General features: G+C 43.6%; 2 protein-coding genes across 2 annotated transcripts in view; one reads left to right on the top strand and one right to left on the bottom strand.

Annotated features, from left to right (window-relative positions):
- On the top strand, positions 1 to 10,579 carry MAD2L1BP (MAD2L1 binding protein). The gene is made up of 3 exons (XM_053304194.1): positions 1 to 133; positions 321 to 610; positions 8,375 to 10,579. Exons 1-3 carry the CDS (start codon positions 49 to 51, stop codon positions 8,915 to 8,917), a joined length of 918 nt encoding a protein of 305 aa, XP_053160169.1. The 5' UTR covers positions 1 to 48; the 3' UTR covers positions 8,918 to 10,579.
- Positions 10,561 to 15,304, bottom strand: part of LOC128348556 (epoxide hydrolase 1-like) — a 25,509-nt gene continuing 20,765 nt past the window's right edge. Inside the window, exons 8-9 of the mRNA XM_053304193.1 lie at positions 14,746 to 14,871; positions 10,561 to 11,330 (exon numbers count right to left, since the gene is read on the bottom strand). Of these exons, the coding sequence (XP_053160168.1) occupies positions 11,129 to 11,330; positions 14,746 to 14,871 (328 nt within the window). The 3' untranslated portion in view covers positions 10,561 to 11,128. The remainder of the gene's footprint in view (positions 11,331 to 14,745; positions 14,872 to 15,304) is intronic.

Genomic DNA, 15,304 nt, shown 5'->3' on the forward strand with positions numbered 1-15,304 from the left:
CAGGGAGTGCCGGGCCGGCTCTGCCGGTGACGTAGGTGTCATGTTCCCATGATGCACTGGGAGGGCGGCCATTCAAACTCGGGAGAACTCGAAGGAGAGAAAATGGCTGCTCCGAGGGGGCAGCAGCCAGAAGGTGAGACCAAGAGGGTACCTGGGGATTGCCCGTCCTGCAGGTTTGGGAGGATGCGCTGGGAGCCCCCCGACCCCGCCACGTGCGATCCTTGGGGTGGGGGCTGGGCGTCCCTTCGGGCCTCGCCGCCGGCTCCTTGCTGGGGTGCCGCAGAGCGGGCCACTCAGCCTCTCTCCCCTTTTCCTTGCAGTCGACCAGTCTCGCGTAGCCGAGTCCGGCCCGGAATCCCGGCCGGAACTGTGTGGCGGTGCCCCGGCCGTTGCTGTGACTGTGGCGCTGGCGGCTCCGCCGGTGGCTCCCGGCGCTGGTGGCGCCTACTCCGTGTCGGTGGCTTTCCCCGGCTCTGTGACCCGGGAGGGCTGTTTCCGTTTCACCTGCGAGCTCCTGAAGCACGTCTTGTACCAGAGGCAGCAGCTCCCCCTGCCTTACGAACAGCTCGCCTGCTTCTGCCGGAGTCAGCTCCCAAGACCCCCACGACAGGTGAGCGAAGGTGGAGAGGAAGGAGGCTGCTGGTGCCGCAATTATACACGGGGTCGCCGCCTCGCGTTGCCCATCACACGTAGAGAAGAACCAACGAGTGTCCTCCTCACCGTCAGTTCTCGCGACTCTCGTTTCAGTCGCCTTTCCCATGTGAATGTCAATCAAACCGAAATTGTCTCCAAATGCTCATTTGTATTACAAATGCCTCTCCTGCCCTATCTCTTACCCAACATTAATCGTGTAAGAGAGAGAGAAAGATCTAAGGCTATTTGAGTCTGATGTGTGGAATTGCCCTGAGCTGAGTTTCCATTTCTTTGCACTTACAGCCACAAGTGCAGATTAGAATCGTCCCTTTGGGGTGGTTCACACAGATTACAAAAGGGCTTTGTGTGAGGCAGTCTCCTGTGAGGTATTTGCACTGAGAACCTTGGAGTGTGTACTCCATATAGTTGGCTGCAGGTCTATTTGTCTGTGTCTGTCTTATTAATGAACAGAAGTAATTAAAACAATGTCTGTGTCAAGTTACGGAACTATAGGCTATGGACCAGTGCTCTAAGTGACATGCATTTCTCCTCTTTCTTCCCCCTGCAAGCTTCTGTAGCTCATCTAATATTGTTTTGTAGTCTTCATCTAGCCTTGTAAGAATTCCTGGTGCTACAATATCTATAGGGACAAATCCTATAAGGGAATCAGGGATGCTGTCCAGGTAGGCAGGACAGCAATCCTTAAGAGGCAGCTAAGCTGCACTTGTATGTTCATCTAGCCTCTAATGAAGTAAATGTCATTGTTTATATAGAACTGTACCAGGCTTCAACACATTTTCTTTGGATCTTGGAGCTAGGCTCATTTTTCAGCCTTTAAATAGCCTTATCTCCCTTGCTGTATGCCTAAGTGTGTGTCCATTAGTTTCATTAATTTGTAGTCTTTTATTAATAGTTTTATATGTGCTCATTTGTCCATTATGTCTCCATCAGTTTTGTGTATATGCTAGTGTGGCATCCAGACAGTCAGCAATGCCCTCTGCTCCATGGTAGGAGGATGGATTTGCCACTTACCAACAGCAATGCCCTCTGCTCTGTAGGGTGGCAGACTCCCTGCTTTGTTTGCTCCCTTCTCTTCCTGGGCAGATCTGTCCATCACTTGTCTGTGCTAGATGATGGACAGACATGACCCTTATGGGCTTAGCACCCATATATCTCCGGGATCGCCTCTCTCGACCATTTGTATCCCGAACTGTGAGGTCTTCTCAGCTGGCCCTCCTTAGTGTCCCAGGCCCTGGTGTAGTGCGTGGTGCCTGTGCCCGTAGGAGGGCCTTCTCTATGGCCACCCCTCTTCTTTGGAACACTTTTCCCTACCAGATTCTTTCAGCCCCCTCCCTGGCTGCTTTTAAGGCCCTTCTCAAGACCCACCTGTTTCACCAGGCATTTGCCCTTTAATTAGTATTATTTTATTTTATTTTAATTAATTGTTATTGATATTGTTCACCGCCTACAGTCTTTGGAGGAGGCAGTATATAAGAAAAAAAACTAATAAATAACTAATAAGTGACCAGGAGGAGGAGGTGGACCGACATGACCAGGCGAGAGCAACCTGCCCTCACTTTGCATGCCACCTCCTGCTTGCATCCACCCATCGTCTGTCTTAGGTGCCGCATGCAAATTTCTAGGCACATGGTGAGCTGGCACCTGGGATTTGTTGATCCCTGCATTATACGTGTATATGGTGCTTCTGAAAGAATGATGAGTCCCTGCCCCAAAGAGCATACACCTTAGATATTGACACAAGGGAGACAGTAGAGGAGGAGAAGGAAATGGAGCCAGGGACAGACAAGGAAAGAGTATACAAAGCTTAGTTACAGTAGGGAATGGGGACTAAGGTGTTGTGCCAAAGGCTTCATAGAAAATACAGGTTTTAAGAGGGGATTTGAAGGAAGTAAAAATGAAGCATTATACAGGTTTTCACAAGGAAGTTCCAAGCATAAGGGACCATAAGGGAGAAAAGGTGGCAGAGTTTGAGGGAGTAGGAGACCTTCAGGTGGCTGAGTGTGGTGGAGCTGGAGGAGTGTAACTGGAGTATGAGAGCTAAGAGGTAGATCGGGACAAGACTGGAGGGCTTTGAAGGTAAGGACAAACTTTGTGCTGGATCCAGGTACAGAAGGGAAACCAGTAAAGGGATTAAAGGGGTCACTTGGTTGGTGCAAGAAGAAAGGTGAATGATCTTGGCAGCAAAGCACTGGATGGAGGTGAGGGGCCCAAGATGAGCCAGTGGGGATATGAGAGAGAAGTTTGCAGTAGTCAAGGTGAGAGACTACCAGGGTATGAACTAGTGTTTGGTGAGGGGAAAGAGATAAAAGACTGTGTTCTTGCAATATTGTAAAGGGAGAAGCAACATGATGGACTGAATATGGGAAATAAAAGAGAGAGAAGTCAAAGAAGACGCCAAGGCTTTGTACGTGTTCAACAGGATGGATCATATTGTCTATGGATAAGGACAAGATGAGGAGAAGAGTGCTTGGGAGGAAATGAGAAGTTCAGTCCAACATGCTAAGTTTGAGATGGCAATGAAGTATCCAAGTTGCAATGTTTGACTGGCAATTGGAGATGTGGGATTTGGTGGAAGGCGAAAGTTCTGAAATAGCGTAGTAGAGCTGTGTATTTTTGGTCTAAAACAATACTAAAATCCATCGATTTGATAAGGTCACCTGGGGCATGTGGAAAGAGAATAGCAGAGTCAGGAACAGGGAGAAAGAGAAGAAAGAACTCATCCCTGTAGGTCCCTGTAGAAACACTGAAAGAACAACTAGATAGGCAGAAAGACAACCATTTCAAGGCAGAATCCTAAAGACCTAAGGCTTAGAGGGAGTTGAGCAAGAAAGAATGATTAATTCTATTGAAAGTACAGCGAGGTCAAGAAGGATGAAGACAGAATACAGACCTTCAGTGTTCTATCTAATTTTTTTCCATCTCTGTGAAATGAGTTTTGTTCTGGGCAGCAGCATCAAGGCAGTGTGCGCGCACATGCATTCAGAGTGAGGCCTTCCTGATTCAGCCTGAGCGGGATCTAAAATTAACTGAGTGGACATTAAAAACAAACAATGAAATTGCCTACTTTTTCTCCCTTCAAAAATCAGAACTTGTTTTCTTTTGTGGGGAGTGGGGAGTGGCAAGACCTTTAATGTCCAAGGTTACAATTTTGCAGGCAGGCATCTTAGCTGTAGAACATTAGTTGATGTAGTCCCACAAAATACCAACATCTGAACATTAATAATACTTCCATTGGATTGAGCACCCTCACCAAGATCCATTGACTTGGTCTGGCAGGCCAATATGCACATGTAAAATAAAAAGGATACTTAAAGAATGATGTCTCACTCAGAAGGACACAAAGAGTCTTTGACATTTGTTTGCAATTAATATGTATGCAGAACATGGACAAAAATCAAGAACATTTTCTTTATACAAAAAGAAACCAAAAACAGACACTAACCTAAAATTACCTGCCCCCCCAAATCCATAAAGAACAAAGTGCTCAGGAATAGCAAACTTTAGTTCTCCGTTTAATTTACTGGAAGGATCAGGCATGGGAACTCTGCTAGACTGCATCATTCCCAAAGCACCTCCTAGGTCATTATCAAATCTGCAAAAGGAGAAGGAAAAAGGATCCAAGAAAGACCAAATGCAAATGTGGAGCCAGCTTTCTTATAGCTTATTTAACAGGTAGGCTACTAGAACTTCATGTTTGCAAATAAAGAAGGTCAATGTTCAATAACAGAACTGCCAACTGCGCCTTCATCATAAAAACAAAGAGCTGCTGTACACTCCACAGTAGAAATCATTCTTGCAGCAAGCCAATAACTTTATCAAAACAGCAAACAAGACTATGTGGAGATTATTCTCGGTAGTTTAGAGTCCAGTGATGAATTCTAAAGCCAAACTTGGATCTGCAAAAGATTTAATGGTTTCACCAGAGTGGAGACAAAAAATGGTATAAAATTTGAAAAAGGAAGCAGTGCTTTTACTCTTTGCCATTTTCCTGGCCTCTTCACATTTGTTGTGCCGATCAGTGACCTCCTATTTTATTGGGGTGTGATCAGGACCCCAAGTCAAATTCCACAATTCTCTGGCCCTGTGCAATAAATCCTCCTTAACATGGTAGTGAAGGAGCTTAAAAATGAGTAATCTAGGAGGATGAACAGGAGCAGGGTCTGTTGCTCTATGGGCATAGACCTCTCGAAAATGCAGGGTTTAAATGATTATAATTTTTAAAACAAAATCAAGTGGATTGTGCTCTTCTGAAATTCATTCTAGAATCTCGATTAATCGTAAAATACACTACAATTCTTACTTTCAAGGTCCATGAGTTTATCATGCCATCTGGAATGTTCTAGCCTCATTGCCAAACATTGTGATTCATTTTATCTACCTAAGAATTGCCTCTGAAGAAGAATTACTTGAAACCCGTAAGGCAACGCCAAACTAATTTTATGAAAAGTATATAAATAAAAACATTGAATAAATCTACCAGCACCTTGGGAGTTCTTCCCCCTTTTTTATCTTTGATTTGTTCGTGCTGTGTCGTTTCCCCCTTCCTTCCCCCTCTCTTGCTTTCATATTTGGCACACATGCCGGGCAGGGTTAGTTCACTCGTGCCTCAAAAGTTTATGTGCCCTCCATCTTTTGAATCTGGGTGTATGACATCATCACAAACTACAAGTTTAGAAAAAAGACGTCTGCGGGGAGACATGATAGAGGTCTATAAAATCATGCATGACATGGAGAAAGTGGAGAGAGAGAGAGATTCTTTTCCCTCTCACACAACACTAGAACCAGGGGTCACTCCATGAAATTGATTGCCAGGAGGTCTAGGACCAACAAATGGAAGTACTTTTTCACACAATGCGTGATCCACTTGTGGAACTCTCTGCCACAGGATGTGGTGACAGCCAACAACCTGGATGGCTTTAAGAGGGGTTTGGATGACTTCATGGAGGAGAGGTCTATCAATGGCTACTAGTCAGAGGGCGGTGGGCCACCTCCAGCCTCAAGGGCAGGGTGCCTCTGAGTACCAGTTGCAGGGGAGTAATGGCAGGAGAGAGGGCACGCCCTCAACTCCTGTATGTGGCTTCCAGTGGCATCTGGTGGGCCACTGTGTGAAACAGGATGCTGGACTAGATGGGCCATGGGCCTGATCCAGCAGGGCTGTTCTTATGTACACCATTGAGGTGTCCCTACAACTGTATCCGATTTGGTTCATATTGGTCCAGGCGCTGCAAAGTTGAGGGGCAGGGTGGGAGGGGTATGCATATTTAATTTGAAATGGACTGGTCAATCCATTTGTTTTCAATAATTTTTAGATTTAAAAAAAAAATTTCAAAGTCCTGTAAGTGGCTTGTTACATGGCAGAAAATTATAAAAACTTCTAGAACTGAAACCCCCCACCTCCTTGGACCATTATTCCACCCCATGTGGAGGAATTTGCCCTTTGCCTTCATAAACAAGTTGTTGTAGTAAGAACTAAACTGCCTACTTTCCTTTCACTATCAATATAACTGGACTAAATTTGATTCAAATGGAGGTGCACAGGTTAGATCTCTTGTGCTTCAAATGTTCATATGTCCGCCATTTTGTATTGGGGCGGATGACATCACAAATCACACCATTGAGGCATCCTTATGTGTTGTTACAGCTGTAGCAAATTTGGTTCTAAGCGGTTCACAAGTTAGCTCACTTGCACCTCCAAAAGTTTACGCATCCTCCATTTTTTGAATTGGGGTGGATGAGATCATCACAAACTACACTGTTGAGGTGTCCCTATGTGTTCCTCCAACCCTATTCAATTTGGTTCATATTGGTCCAGGTGTTGCAAAGTTGATGGGGGGGGGGAACACACATGGAATGCCGGGTGATCTCAAAAGCCTACTGGAAAGTAGGCTAAAAAGAGTAAAGCACTGCCCTTTTTGCCCCACCCTTTAGATCTCCAAGAATGGCTTGGCATAGGACTTTGATATCGGGCACTAGTATAGGGTAGGGTCTCTCTGTATTTAATTTGAAGTGGATTAATTAATTTTGTAAAAACCTACTACCCTACCCTTGTGCAATCTCATGTTGTGATGCCCCTTGAGCTGGGAATAATGCAATTAGCATTGTGACATGTGATTGTGCAGGAGTAAGTAGTCATGGAAGAGCCCTGTTGTACAATACCACAGGTATGTTTGACACCCACAGTGGCACAAGTGGTTCTGAATTGCCTGTATTACACTGCACAGCATATAAGCCAGGATCACTAGTATAATTGTAATGTAATTACAAAGAAAATCAATAATTTTTTACTTACAAGTGCACTATATGTCCAAGTTGGTTTGTGATCCAGGTGTGTGTTTGAAATATGGAGCAAGGGACATGTGCTGTGTCACAGTTGGTTTGTGAATGGTCTAGAAGATGGATGAAACTATTGTACTCATATTGTCCTTTTTTCAAATGCATTCTGTCCCAGACCTGTGCATTTGTGGTCAATGATCACCAAGGTGTGTGGATTCTTTGAGGCTTGTGCAGTCTCTCCCCTCTCCCCACCCCTGCAATGCACTCTACCCTGTGGGTCTGTGGTGAATAATCAAGGTGTGTGGATCCTTCAGTGGGTAGGAGGAGCTGCCTAAGGCAGAATGCTCTAAGTGCTGCTGCCTCAGTCTGTGCCTGCCTTCCTGTTCCTGCTTGCCCACACCAATGGGAAGTTCAGATGCACTAATATATTCCAATGGCTCAAGAATGCTGTATGAAACCATGATGTGTGTGTAGATACTTATTTTGCATGTGGGGGGGGGGGGCTCATAAGCCTACTAGGCCAAGGCTCCAACTGCACCAAAGAGCCATGGTGCCTAGAAATTGAACTGTAGCGCCTAGACTAGTATATTCAGAGGCAGACTTATTTAATAGAATCTTTGTCGCAGGCAGCCTTATTTCTGTTTGGTTGCTTGTAAAGGAAATTTTAAAAAGCCTATTTATTCTCCCCCACCCAAAATGTTGGTCACTAAGTCTGGTAATTCTATCAAGTGTCCATTGTCTGGCTCCTAAATTTTTGGGCTAAATTTCCAGGCAATTATTAATTTCCAGGCAACTCTCTTACAAGTACTGTGAAACTTCAAAAGCCAGCTGTCTTATAAGAACTGTTCTCCCCCACCTCCATTCAGTCGTGATCTTGGTATGTGTGCAGCATTCTAATTAATGGGATATGTGGGTGGTTCTTTTGTGTGTATGTCGACACCGATTCAACGGCACACTTTACTTTACCTTTTACAGGGCTTGACAAATTCCAGGCACCAGGGAACCATGGCACCTAGAAATTTAAATTATGGTGCCTAGACTAGGGAGCCATGGCACCTAGAAATTTAAATTGTGGTTCCTAGACTAGGATATTCAGAGACAGAGTTACTTATACAATATTTGTTCCAGGCAGCCTTATTACTGTTCAGTTACTTCTAAAGGGAATAGAGAGAAGCCTGTTTATTCTCCCCCACCTAAAATGTTGGTCACTAAGTTCAGTGATTTTGCCAAGCATCCATTGTCTGGCTCCTAAATATTTGGGCTGACTCCTACATCCAAAGAAAATTGGTCAAAGCCTAGTATACTACAGGTTGTTGCTTGTATTGCCTCAAGGCTTATACATTATGTGAATTGCTTTGAACACTTCTAAAAGTCCTGTATTAAGGGCTAAGGTTTGTTTTACTCCTCTGAAACATGCACATCATTCCAATTCCCCCTAATTTCCCAGGATGAAGATGTGGTCAGAAAAGTCTACCCAAGAGATCCAGACAACAACTATAAGAAGTGCCAGCAAGTGTTAAGTGATCTTGAGGGAGTGTTCCAGCACTTAGAAATTATGTTCAGTTTGACATTGATCCCACGAGTTCTCATTATGCTTGGGGGTACTGCTGTCAGTCCCAAAGAACTCTATGAGATCAACCTGCAGGGTATCTCCGTGAGCGGCGCTGAGGAGAGCCTGCAGACGTCAGCCTGTGTCCGCAAGCTTTTCCATTCGCTCTTCCTAGCAGATGTGTTCAGTGAGCTTCAGGCTGTCCCAACCATGGGCATGATTGTTATGGCCCAAGGACACCGCAACTGTGGTATTGACTGGTTCAGACCTAAACTAAACTACAAAGTGCCAGCTCGAGGGAGAAAACTGACTGTCAACTTATCGTGTAATGATGGCAACCGTGCAGCCCTTTCTGCCTACCAGGAGGTGAACTCTGCTTGGGATGACTACATATGGTTTCAAGCTCCAGTGACGGTCAAGGGCTTCCGTTTCTTTTCTTGATGAAATTGTTAAGGGGGCATCAGTAATCAACCCTGTGTTGATATTGCTATGTCAGAAGTACTTAATCAGCTGTAACCACTCTCATTTGAATCTTTTCTCCAGAGCCCTTTTAACAACTTTGTTGAACTTTCCTATGCTAGTTAGTTCCCTAGCATAAAAGCAAAACACCTGTGATTCCAGGAAGTGCCTTTAGAGAACCGATTCAAAGCATAATAAAATTGCCATTATCCACTCTTATTTCCTCTGTTTCAGACTTGACTATCAAATGATACTTGAAATAACTATGCCAGTAGAGGAGCTTCCTACAGAATTTTAATGAACTTTATTACATTTCCAGTGGCTATGTTAGCTGGCAGATAATTGTGCAATGTTAATGAACTGGGGTTAACTAATTAATTGTTCGAACTGTGATATTATTTGTCCTATAACTTGCTTATTTTGTATAATGATATACTTAATAATTTGTTGTAAGGGACATAAAGCAGACCCATACCATTTTCCTCCTCATGTCTGGAGGGATAACTGCTTTTGAAGATGGTTGTATCCACATCAATATTATTATTGTGGTTATGGACAACAATTCCTCTAAGTAGTTTCATAAGTAACAAGTTGGAGAAAGTAGAGATGAATGTCTCTGAATGATCAACTATGAGTAAAATTATTGAAATGTTCAGTTTGCTTTCGTAATATTCATCCTGCTGAGGAATTCTGGCCAAGCTTCTTTCTTACATGTTGGCCTTTATGAGTCGAAATCAGAGTTGAACATCCTAAAGGTGCTCCTTATGGAAGCTGATACTAAGTTCAGGGTGTTTGCCATAGTTTCAGCGTACGTTTGTATGACTACAGATGTTATTTACCTCATAGTCAATTGCTTGGACCAAAACGAAGCCATAGGTAATAATAGAATTAAAGCCATGAGGAAGGCTGATTGGAAAAGAAAAACCAAAGGCTAAAATACATCATGACATTGATCCACTTTAGTGTTGTGAAGACATTGGTGTTGGACAAGCATTAAGAGATGGTGTTTAGTTCCAGAACAATGGATAACACTTTCTTAATTTGAACTAGTCCACTGTTGGGCTGTGTTGCCTTAAGGTCTGATGATAATGACCGTAATATAGTTTGGGAAAAGCTGACTTCCCTGAGGGGAGGTAGCCAAACTACTTCTTGTAGAAATTGTTCTATTGCAGTGGAAGGATTCATTATAAGAAGATAAAGGTATGTAGTCTTTCTTGCCCTGCTCCTTGTAGCATTTTGTGCTGTACTGCATTTTAATTTTGTGGTTGAACAAACAAGCCTGTCCAAAGTAAATAAAAGCGCAGAAGATATTGAATCAGCTACCTGAATGCAAATTATATTCTAAAATATTGTGCTGTTAAAAGGATTGCAATAAATCTTTTCTCAGAGGGAATGTGACATAATTTCTACCAGAGTGCTTGTACAGCGGAGCCCAACCCATGAAAGAGGTGCTAATTCAAATACATTTTAGAGTTCTATGTACGAACCCTATTGTAGCCCACTAGCTTTCTCTACAACCCATATTATTGTGTAAAATGTTGCTATTTAATGTGTGTATTTGAAGGTGCTGCTTCAATCAAACGAAAAAACATCTGTAAAATGAAGTAAATTGAAATAAGAACTACTTGTCTTTTTAAAATGTGACTAGTGTCCACTCTTTTATTTAACTTCTTTGTGTGGCTGGAACAACCAACCTCTTGTAAAAGGAACATTTGACTCTCTGAAGCTTAAGCAGCAGTCACACAATAACAATGGCCCAGTTCAGATGTAATATGGAGCTATGGCTGAATCTTGGCTTTGTGTGGCATCCCCTGGCCTCAGGTGTGTGCTCCCACTTCTTGGTGCATAAGGGAGAGAAGGATTCCACTCCTGATTCTGGCTTAGGACAAGCCAGGATATTGCCAGGTCTGAACGAGGCAATCCTGACTTACTCTAGTCAGAATTTTTTTAAAATGAACCAGTATCCAAAGCTGAGACAACCCCTTCTTCTGTGCCAGGATAAGAAGTAGAATCCTTTCTTCTCTACACAAAGGGGATTGGAGAGTGCACATGACTGAGGCCAGGGGATGTTGGGTAAAGTCAGGCTTAAATCCTGGCTCTGTTGCATCTGAACTGGGCCAATATTTTGCTTCAGCCCCTGCAAGTTGCCTTGAAAGCTTCATACTCTTGTTCTGGTGCTTGTGGCATGTTAACTCACAGATTTTCCACCTTGCTTACAAATTGCTTGATATCTTGAGCCAGGAGCTCAGGTTCCTCAAAGGCAGCAAAGTGCCCACCACGTGCCATGTAGGAATAGGTGACAATATTCTTAAACTTCTTCTTTGTCCAGGACCGTGGAGCGTGGGTAAGTTCGTTAGGGAAGGCAGCAACACCAGTGGGAACATAAACTGGAATCCTGTAGCAGAAGACACCACACCTTATCAAGAGTTTATTAGACAATATTGAAATGGAGAAATGCAGCTTTTGAGTAAGCCACATTGTTATCAGTGGCAAGCTTAGGTCCGAGTTACCTGAGAGCACCTTCTTCTACAAGATCCCCACTGCTCATTAAGATCAGGTCTGTCTTTGGGTGCCACCAATTCATCTGGTACCGTCCTGGGATTGGGCCTTCTCAGTTGTCACCCCAGCTTGTGGAAAGCATTCCCCATGGACATAAGAGGATTGTCTTCCTCGGAGGCCTTCAGGAGAGCCTTAAAGACCTATCTTTTTAGCCTGGCTTTAAGTGATATCTAGTTTGAATTTGAATCTTAGTAAGTTTTAATCTGTTTAAAATGTTTTCTGATTTTAATTGTTTTATTACGTGTGTTGATTTTAAAGTGGCCCTGAGCCACTTTAAGAAGGGCGGTATATTGAATGAATGAAGCTAAATGCAGTTATTTATTCCAGAGCAGGACTTTTCAACTCTTTCCCCACTCCGCCTCCAAGTACTACTTTTCTGACTATTATCATTGTTACAGGTACGATTACTTCCAAGACACAGCTGCTTTGACAATAAGAGACCTTATTGGCCATCACATAACAACTGTCCTCTGAATGGCTCACCAAGGGCCGCTTCCTGCACAGTTGTCTCTACAGTGATGGAACGGCTTCTCTAGTTGCTGCTGCCTCCCAATCGTGCCTCTGTTCTGTGCCCTCCTTGTCTGACCCACATCTCTTTTGAAGAGCTGGGTTGTGAAAGTCACACCTTGCCATGTGTGCACTGCTGCTTCAGTCATCTCCACACCTAGTAGGGTTGGCCCAACTGGAGCAAAGTCATGCAGTCACCATGGCCGTGGTGCCAAATATTGTGAAGTACTACCAGAGATGTGGGGTTGAATATTTTCCTCAGAAAAACTACCAAAATGGAAAATTTCCCCATACTTTATTTTTCCATTGCTAAATATTCATTGGCTGACATCCAAAGCTGTAATTTAGGGAGGCTCTGCGGCATCCATGTGCAGAGAGGCTGTTCCTAACTCGGCCAGACTCATCTTGAGCATCGAACATGCACGGGGGGGGGGATTTCTGGTGCCCTCACCTGCCTCCATAAGTGCACTTTGCCTTTCAAGAATATGTCCTTGAGGATTGAGCAGCCCTCAGTAGCGGCTGGTGCAGGTGCTGCTGGGAGGGCAGTGAGAGGCATCTTTAAGGATAAATTAATAGATACTTACCTCCGCTCTCACCACACGTGAATGCTGCTCGGAGTAGCAGCGCACTGCCCATCACCCCCTGTGGCAGAGGATCGTCTCTGCCACCCACTTGGCTACAATGGAGATCAGCTCCACAGAGGCCATGTGAGTGGCGGAGGCATTCCCCTACTGCAGAGGGTGCTGGGCGGTGCATTGCTGCTCTGAGCAGTGTTTAGGAGCGGTGAGAGGAGGTTAGCACCTGTTAATTAACCCTTAAAGGTATTTCTTGCCGCCGCCCCCTCCCCCCCCCGGTGGCACCCACAGAGCCCTTGGGAATATATTTTGGTGATGTATGGTGGGCTTCAAAGGGAAGGGGGGAAAGGCAATATTTGCCCCCACTTCCCTTGCTGAAGTGACCATGTGGCTGTAGTCTGGAACTTGCACTGCTTCATGCACACAGTGCTAGGCCAGATGTCTGCCACTATTTCATGAAATTCATCAGTAACAATGAATGGATGCCAACACAAAATTAGACAAACTAGGCAATTTCAAAGTTGTAACAAATGTTTTTCAGGTGATTATCCTTAAGGAGGATGTGAGAGTACATATGTGATTTATTGAGTATTCCAATAAAAATAATTTCCACATAAAGCTTTGGATTTGTTTCAGTATATCTAAACCACATTAAGCATCTTTATTGGATCCATCCCATCAAATATTTCAGCATCAGCTACCTTACTGCTTAAAAAACTTTGAGATACAGCATAGAAAATTAATAAGTTGACCTAAAACAAAAGACCTCCTCAAAAAAACATGCAGATCAGATAACAATCTATTAGGACATCAAGCAATTTGCATAGTACAATTTTCTGATAAATTTTTATGCAAATTGATATGGGAAAACTTTCCAGAAGATTTATCATATGCTTGATGTCCTAATAGAGTACTACTAATAGTACTTACACTACTCACTGAAAAGCCCTGTTCGAGAGAATCCAGCTATAGCAGCCTTTTGGAGATAGAACTTCTTGATTCATTTTGAAGCTGTTTCCTCCCTTCCTTGGGGTGGAAGTGAAAGCTGCCCATAGAAATCAATGGAGGAATTCAGCATTTTAGCATAGTTTTTAACTAAGCAGCAGTGTGTCCACCCAGAAAATAAAAGGTAGCAGCAAAGATGGGAAGTTAGTGCTCTTTCTAACTCGAGATCTGAGATCTTGCTGTCTGCATGAAAAATGTGGGCATTTTAAAAGTTTTTGATCATTAAAAAAAAATGGTGCCAGGACTAATGCAAATAGAGTCCATTATCCTCATAGAGTGTGTTGTGGGAGGGGATGTGGCTGAAGCTGGATTATGACAGCCTGTTAACCATGCAATATAGTCCACTGTCAATATTGCAGGGCAGAGGTTGGCTGGATGAACTGCTTTGAGAATCCTTTTTTGTTGAAAAGCAGTACATAAACTGTAGTAGCAGTTGGATTCCTAACCAAAAAACACCCCTCAAGTTACCATGAAGGTCCATCTGCTTGAATTGCTTGCTCTCAGTTCAAATCCAGCACTCAGTTGCATGTAGAAGCCTTACAATTCATGATTAAGGCTGTTCTCATGACTGACTGTTAACTGGGTAGGCCAAACATCCTACCCAGCTTTGGAAGCTGAGCACACTCCTGATTTCTGTTCATGTGTGACTTAAAAGCTTTTAGAAAACAGGACTGCAAAACAGCTCTCAAAGCTGGGTAGGACACTTGTCCTACCCATTCAACGGTCACAAGAACAGCCTTAATGACGTACATACAGACATGTTGTACTCGAGTTTAAAATCTCAAACAAAACAAAACCCAAAATATTTGGTTGTGCAGTCAAATTTGAGTTGAAGCATGAACTTCACTGCTACCTTTTTTTTTTTTTTTGAAGGTCAGACTTGGTACTGCCCAATCACAGCTATGCTAAAATACTCAATTTGTTCCTCCCCCCCACCCTGCCATCACAAAAAGGTGCCCAAAATGAACTCTGGCTATGTATGCAAGACTAGACATTACAAATCTATGCATATGGCTTCTTCCAGCTGTTTATTTCTAATATGTACATAAGAATGTGGGTGGTCAACTTGTTTGCTAGGCCAGAAAACTGTAGTGTCATGTTTTGCAGTGAGTCAGCTCATCTTAGAACAGTTACTTAGAAAAGTTTCTGGTATATCTTCCTTACCTGGCATCAGGAGCATTTCCAGGGTTCTGGGATAAATTCTCCTTGTAGAAACGCATTGATGGCACAATAGAGGAAGTCACCCAGTAAATCATGACGTTGGTCAAAAGTTCATCCAGAGTATATTTTCTTATAGAGGAATTATAAGAAAGCATTACCAGCACAGTTTCTGTACTTGGCTACAATTTGGCTCACCTATCATTACAGAATGAAGAGTTACTTATTGACCGGTTAGCTTTTGGAATGTACTATGGCAGTTTTTGTTGGCGAGCCAAGGTTGCCCACCCCTGTACCAGGGACAAGTCATGCTTGCTACCACAGTTGCAGATCAAAACATCTCAATTCTAAATTAACTCTCCTTACTGTTGATATGAAGCCACCTAATGGCACAGCGGGGAAATGACTTGACTAGCAAGCCAGAGGTTGCCGGTTTGAATCCCCACTGGTATGTTTCCCAAACTATGGGAAACACCTATATCAGACAGGAAGGTGCTGAAAGGCATCATCTCATACAGTGTGGGAGGAGGCAAAGGTAAACCTCTCCTGTATTCTACCAAAGACA

The sequence above is a fragment of the Hemicordylus capensis genome, chromosome 1 (assembly GCF_027244095.1).
Source record: "Hemicordylus capensis ecotype Gifberg chromosome 1, rHemCap1.1.pri, whole genome shotgun sequence".
Lineage (NCBI taxonomy): Eukaryota > Metazoa > Chordata > Lepidosauria > Squamata > Cordylidae > Hemicordylus > Hemicordylus capensis.

Excerpts from the sequence above, each read along its gene's own strand:
- MAD2L1BP (XM_053304194.1), top strand. The coding sequence starts at position 49 with ATGATGCACTGGGAGGGCGGCCATTCAAACTCGGGAGAACTCGAAGGA. Across the intron at positions 134-320 it reads GAGGGGGCAGCAGCCAGAAG|TCGACCAGTCTCGCGTAGCC; the intron begins GTGAGACCAAGA and ends TTTTCCTTGCAG. Across the intron at positions 611-8,374 it reads TCCCAAGACCCCCACGACAG|GATGAAGATGTGGTCAGAAA; the intron begins GTGAGCGAAGGT and ends CTAATTTCCCAG.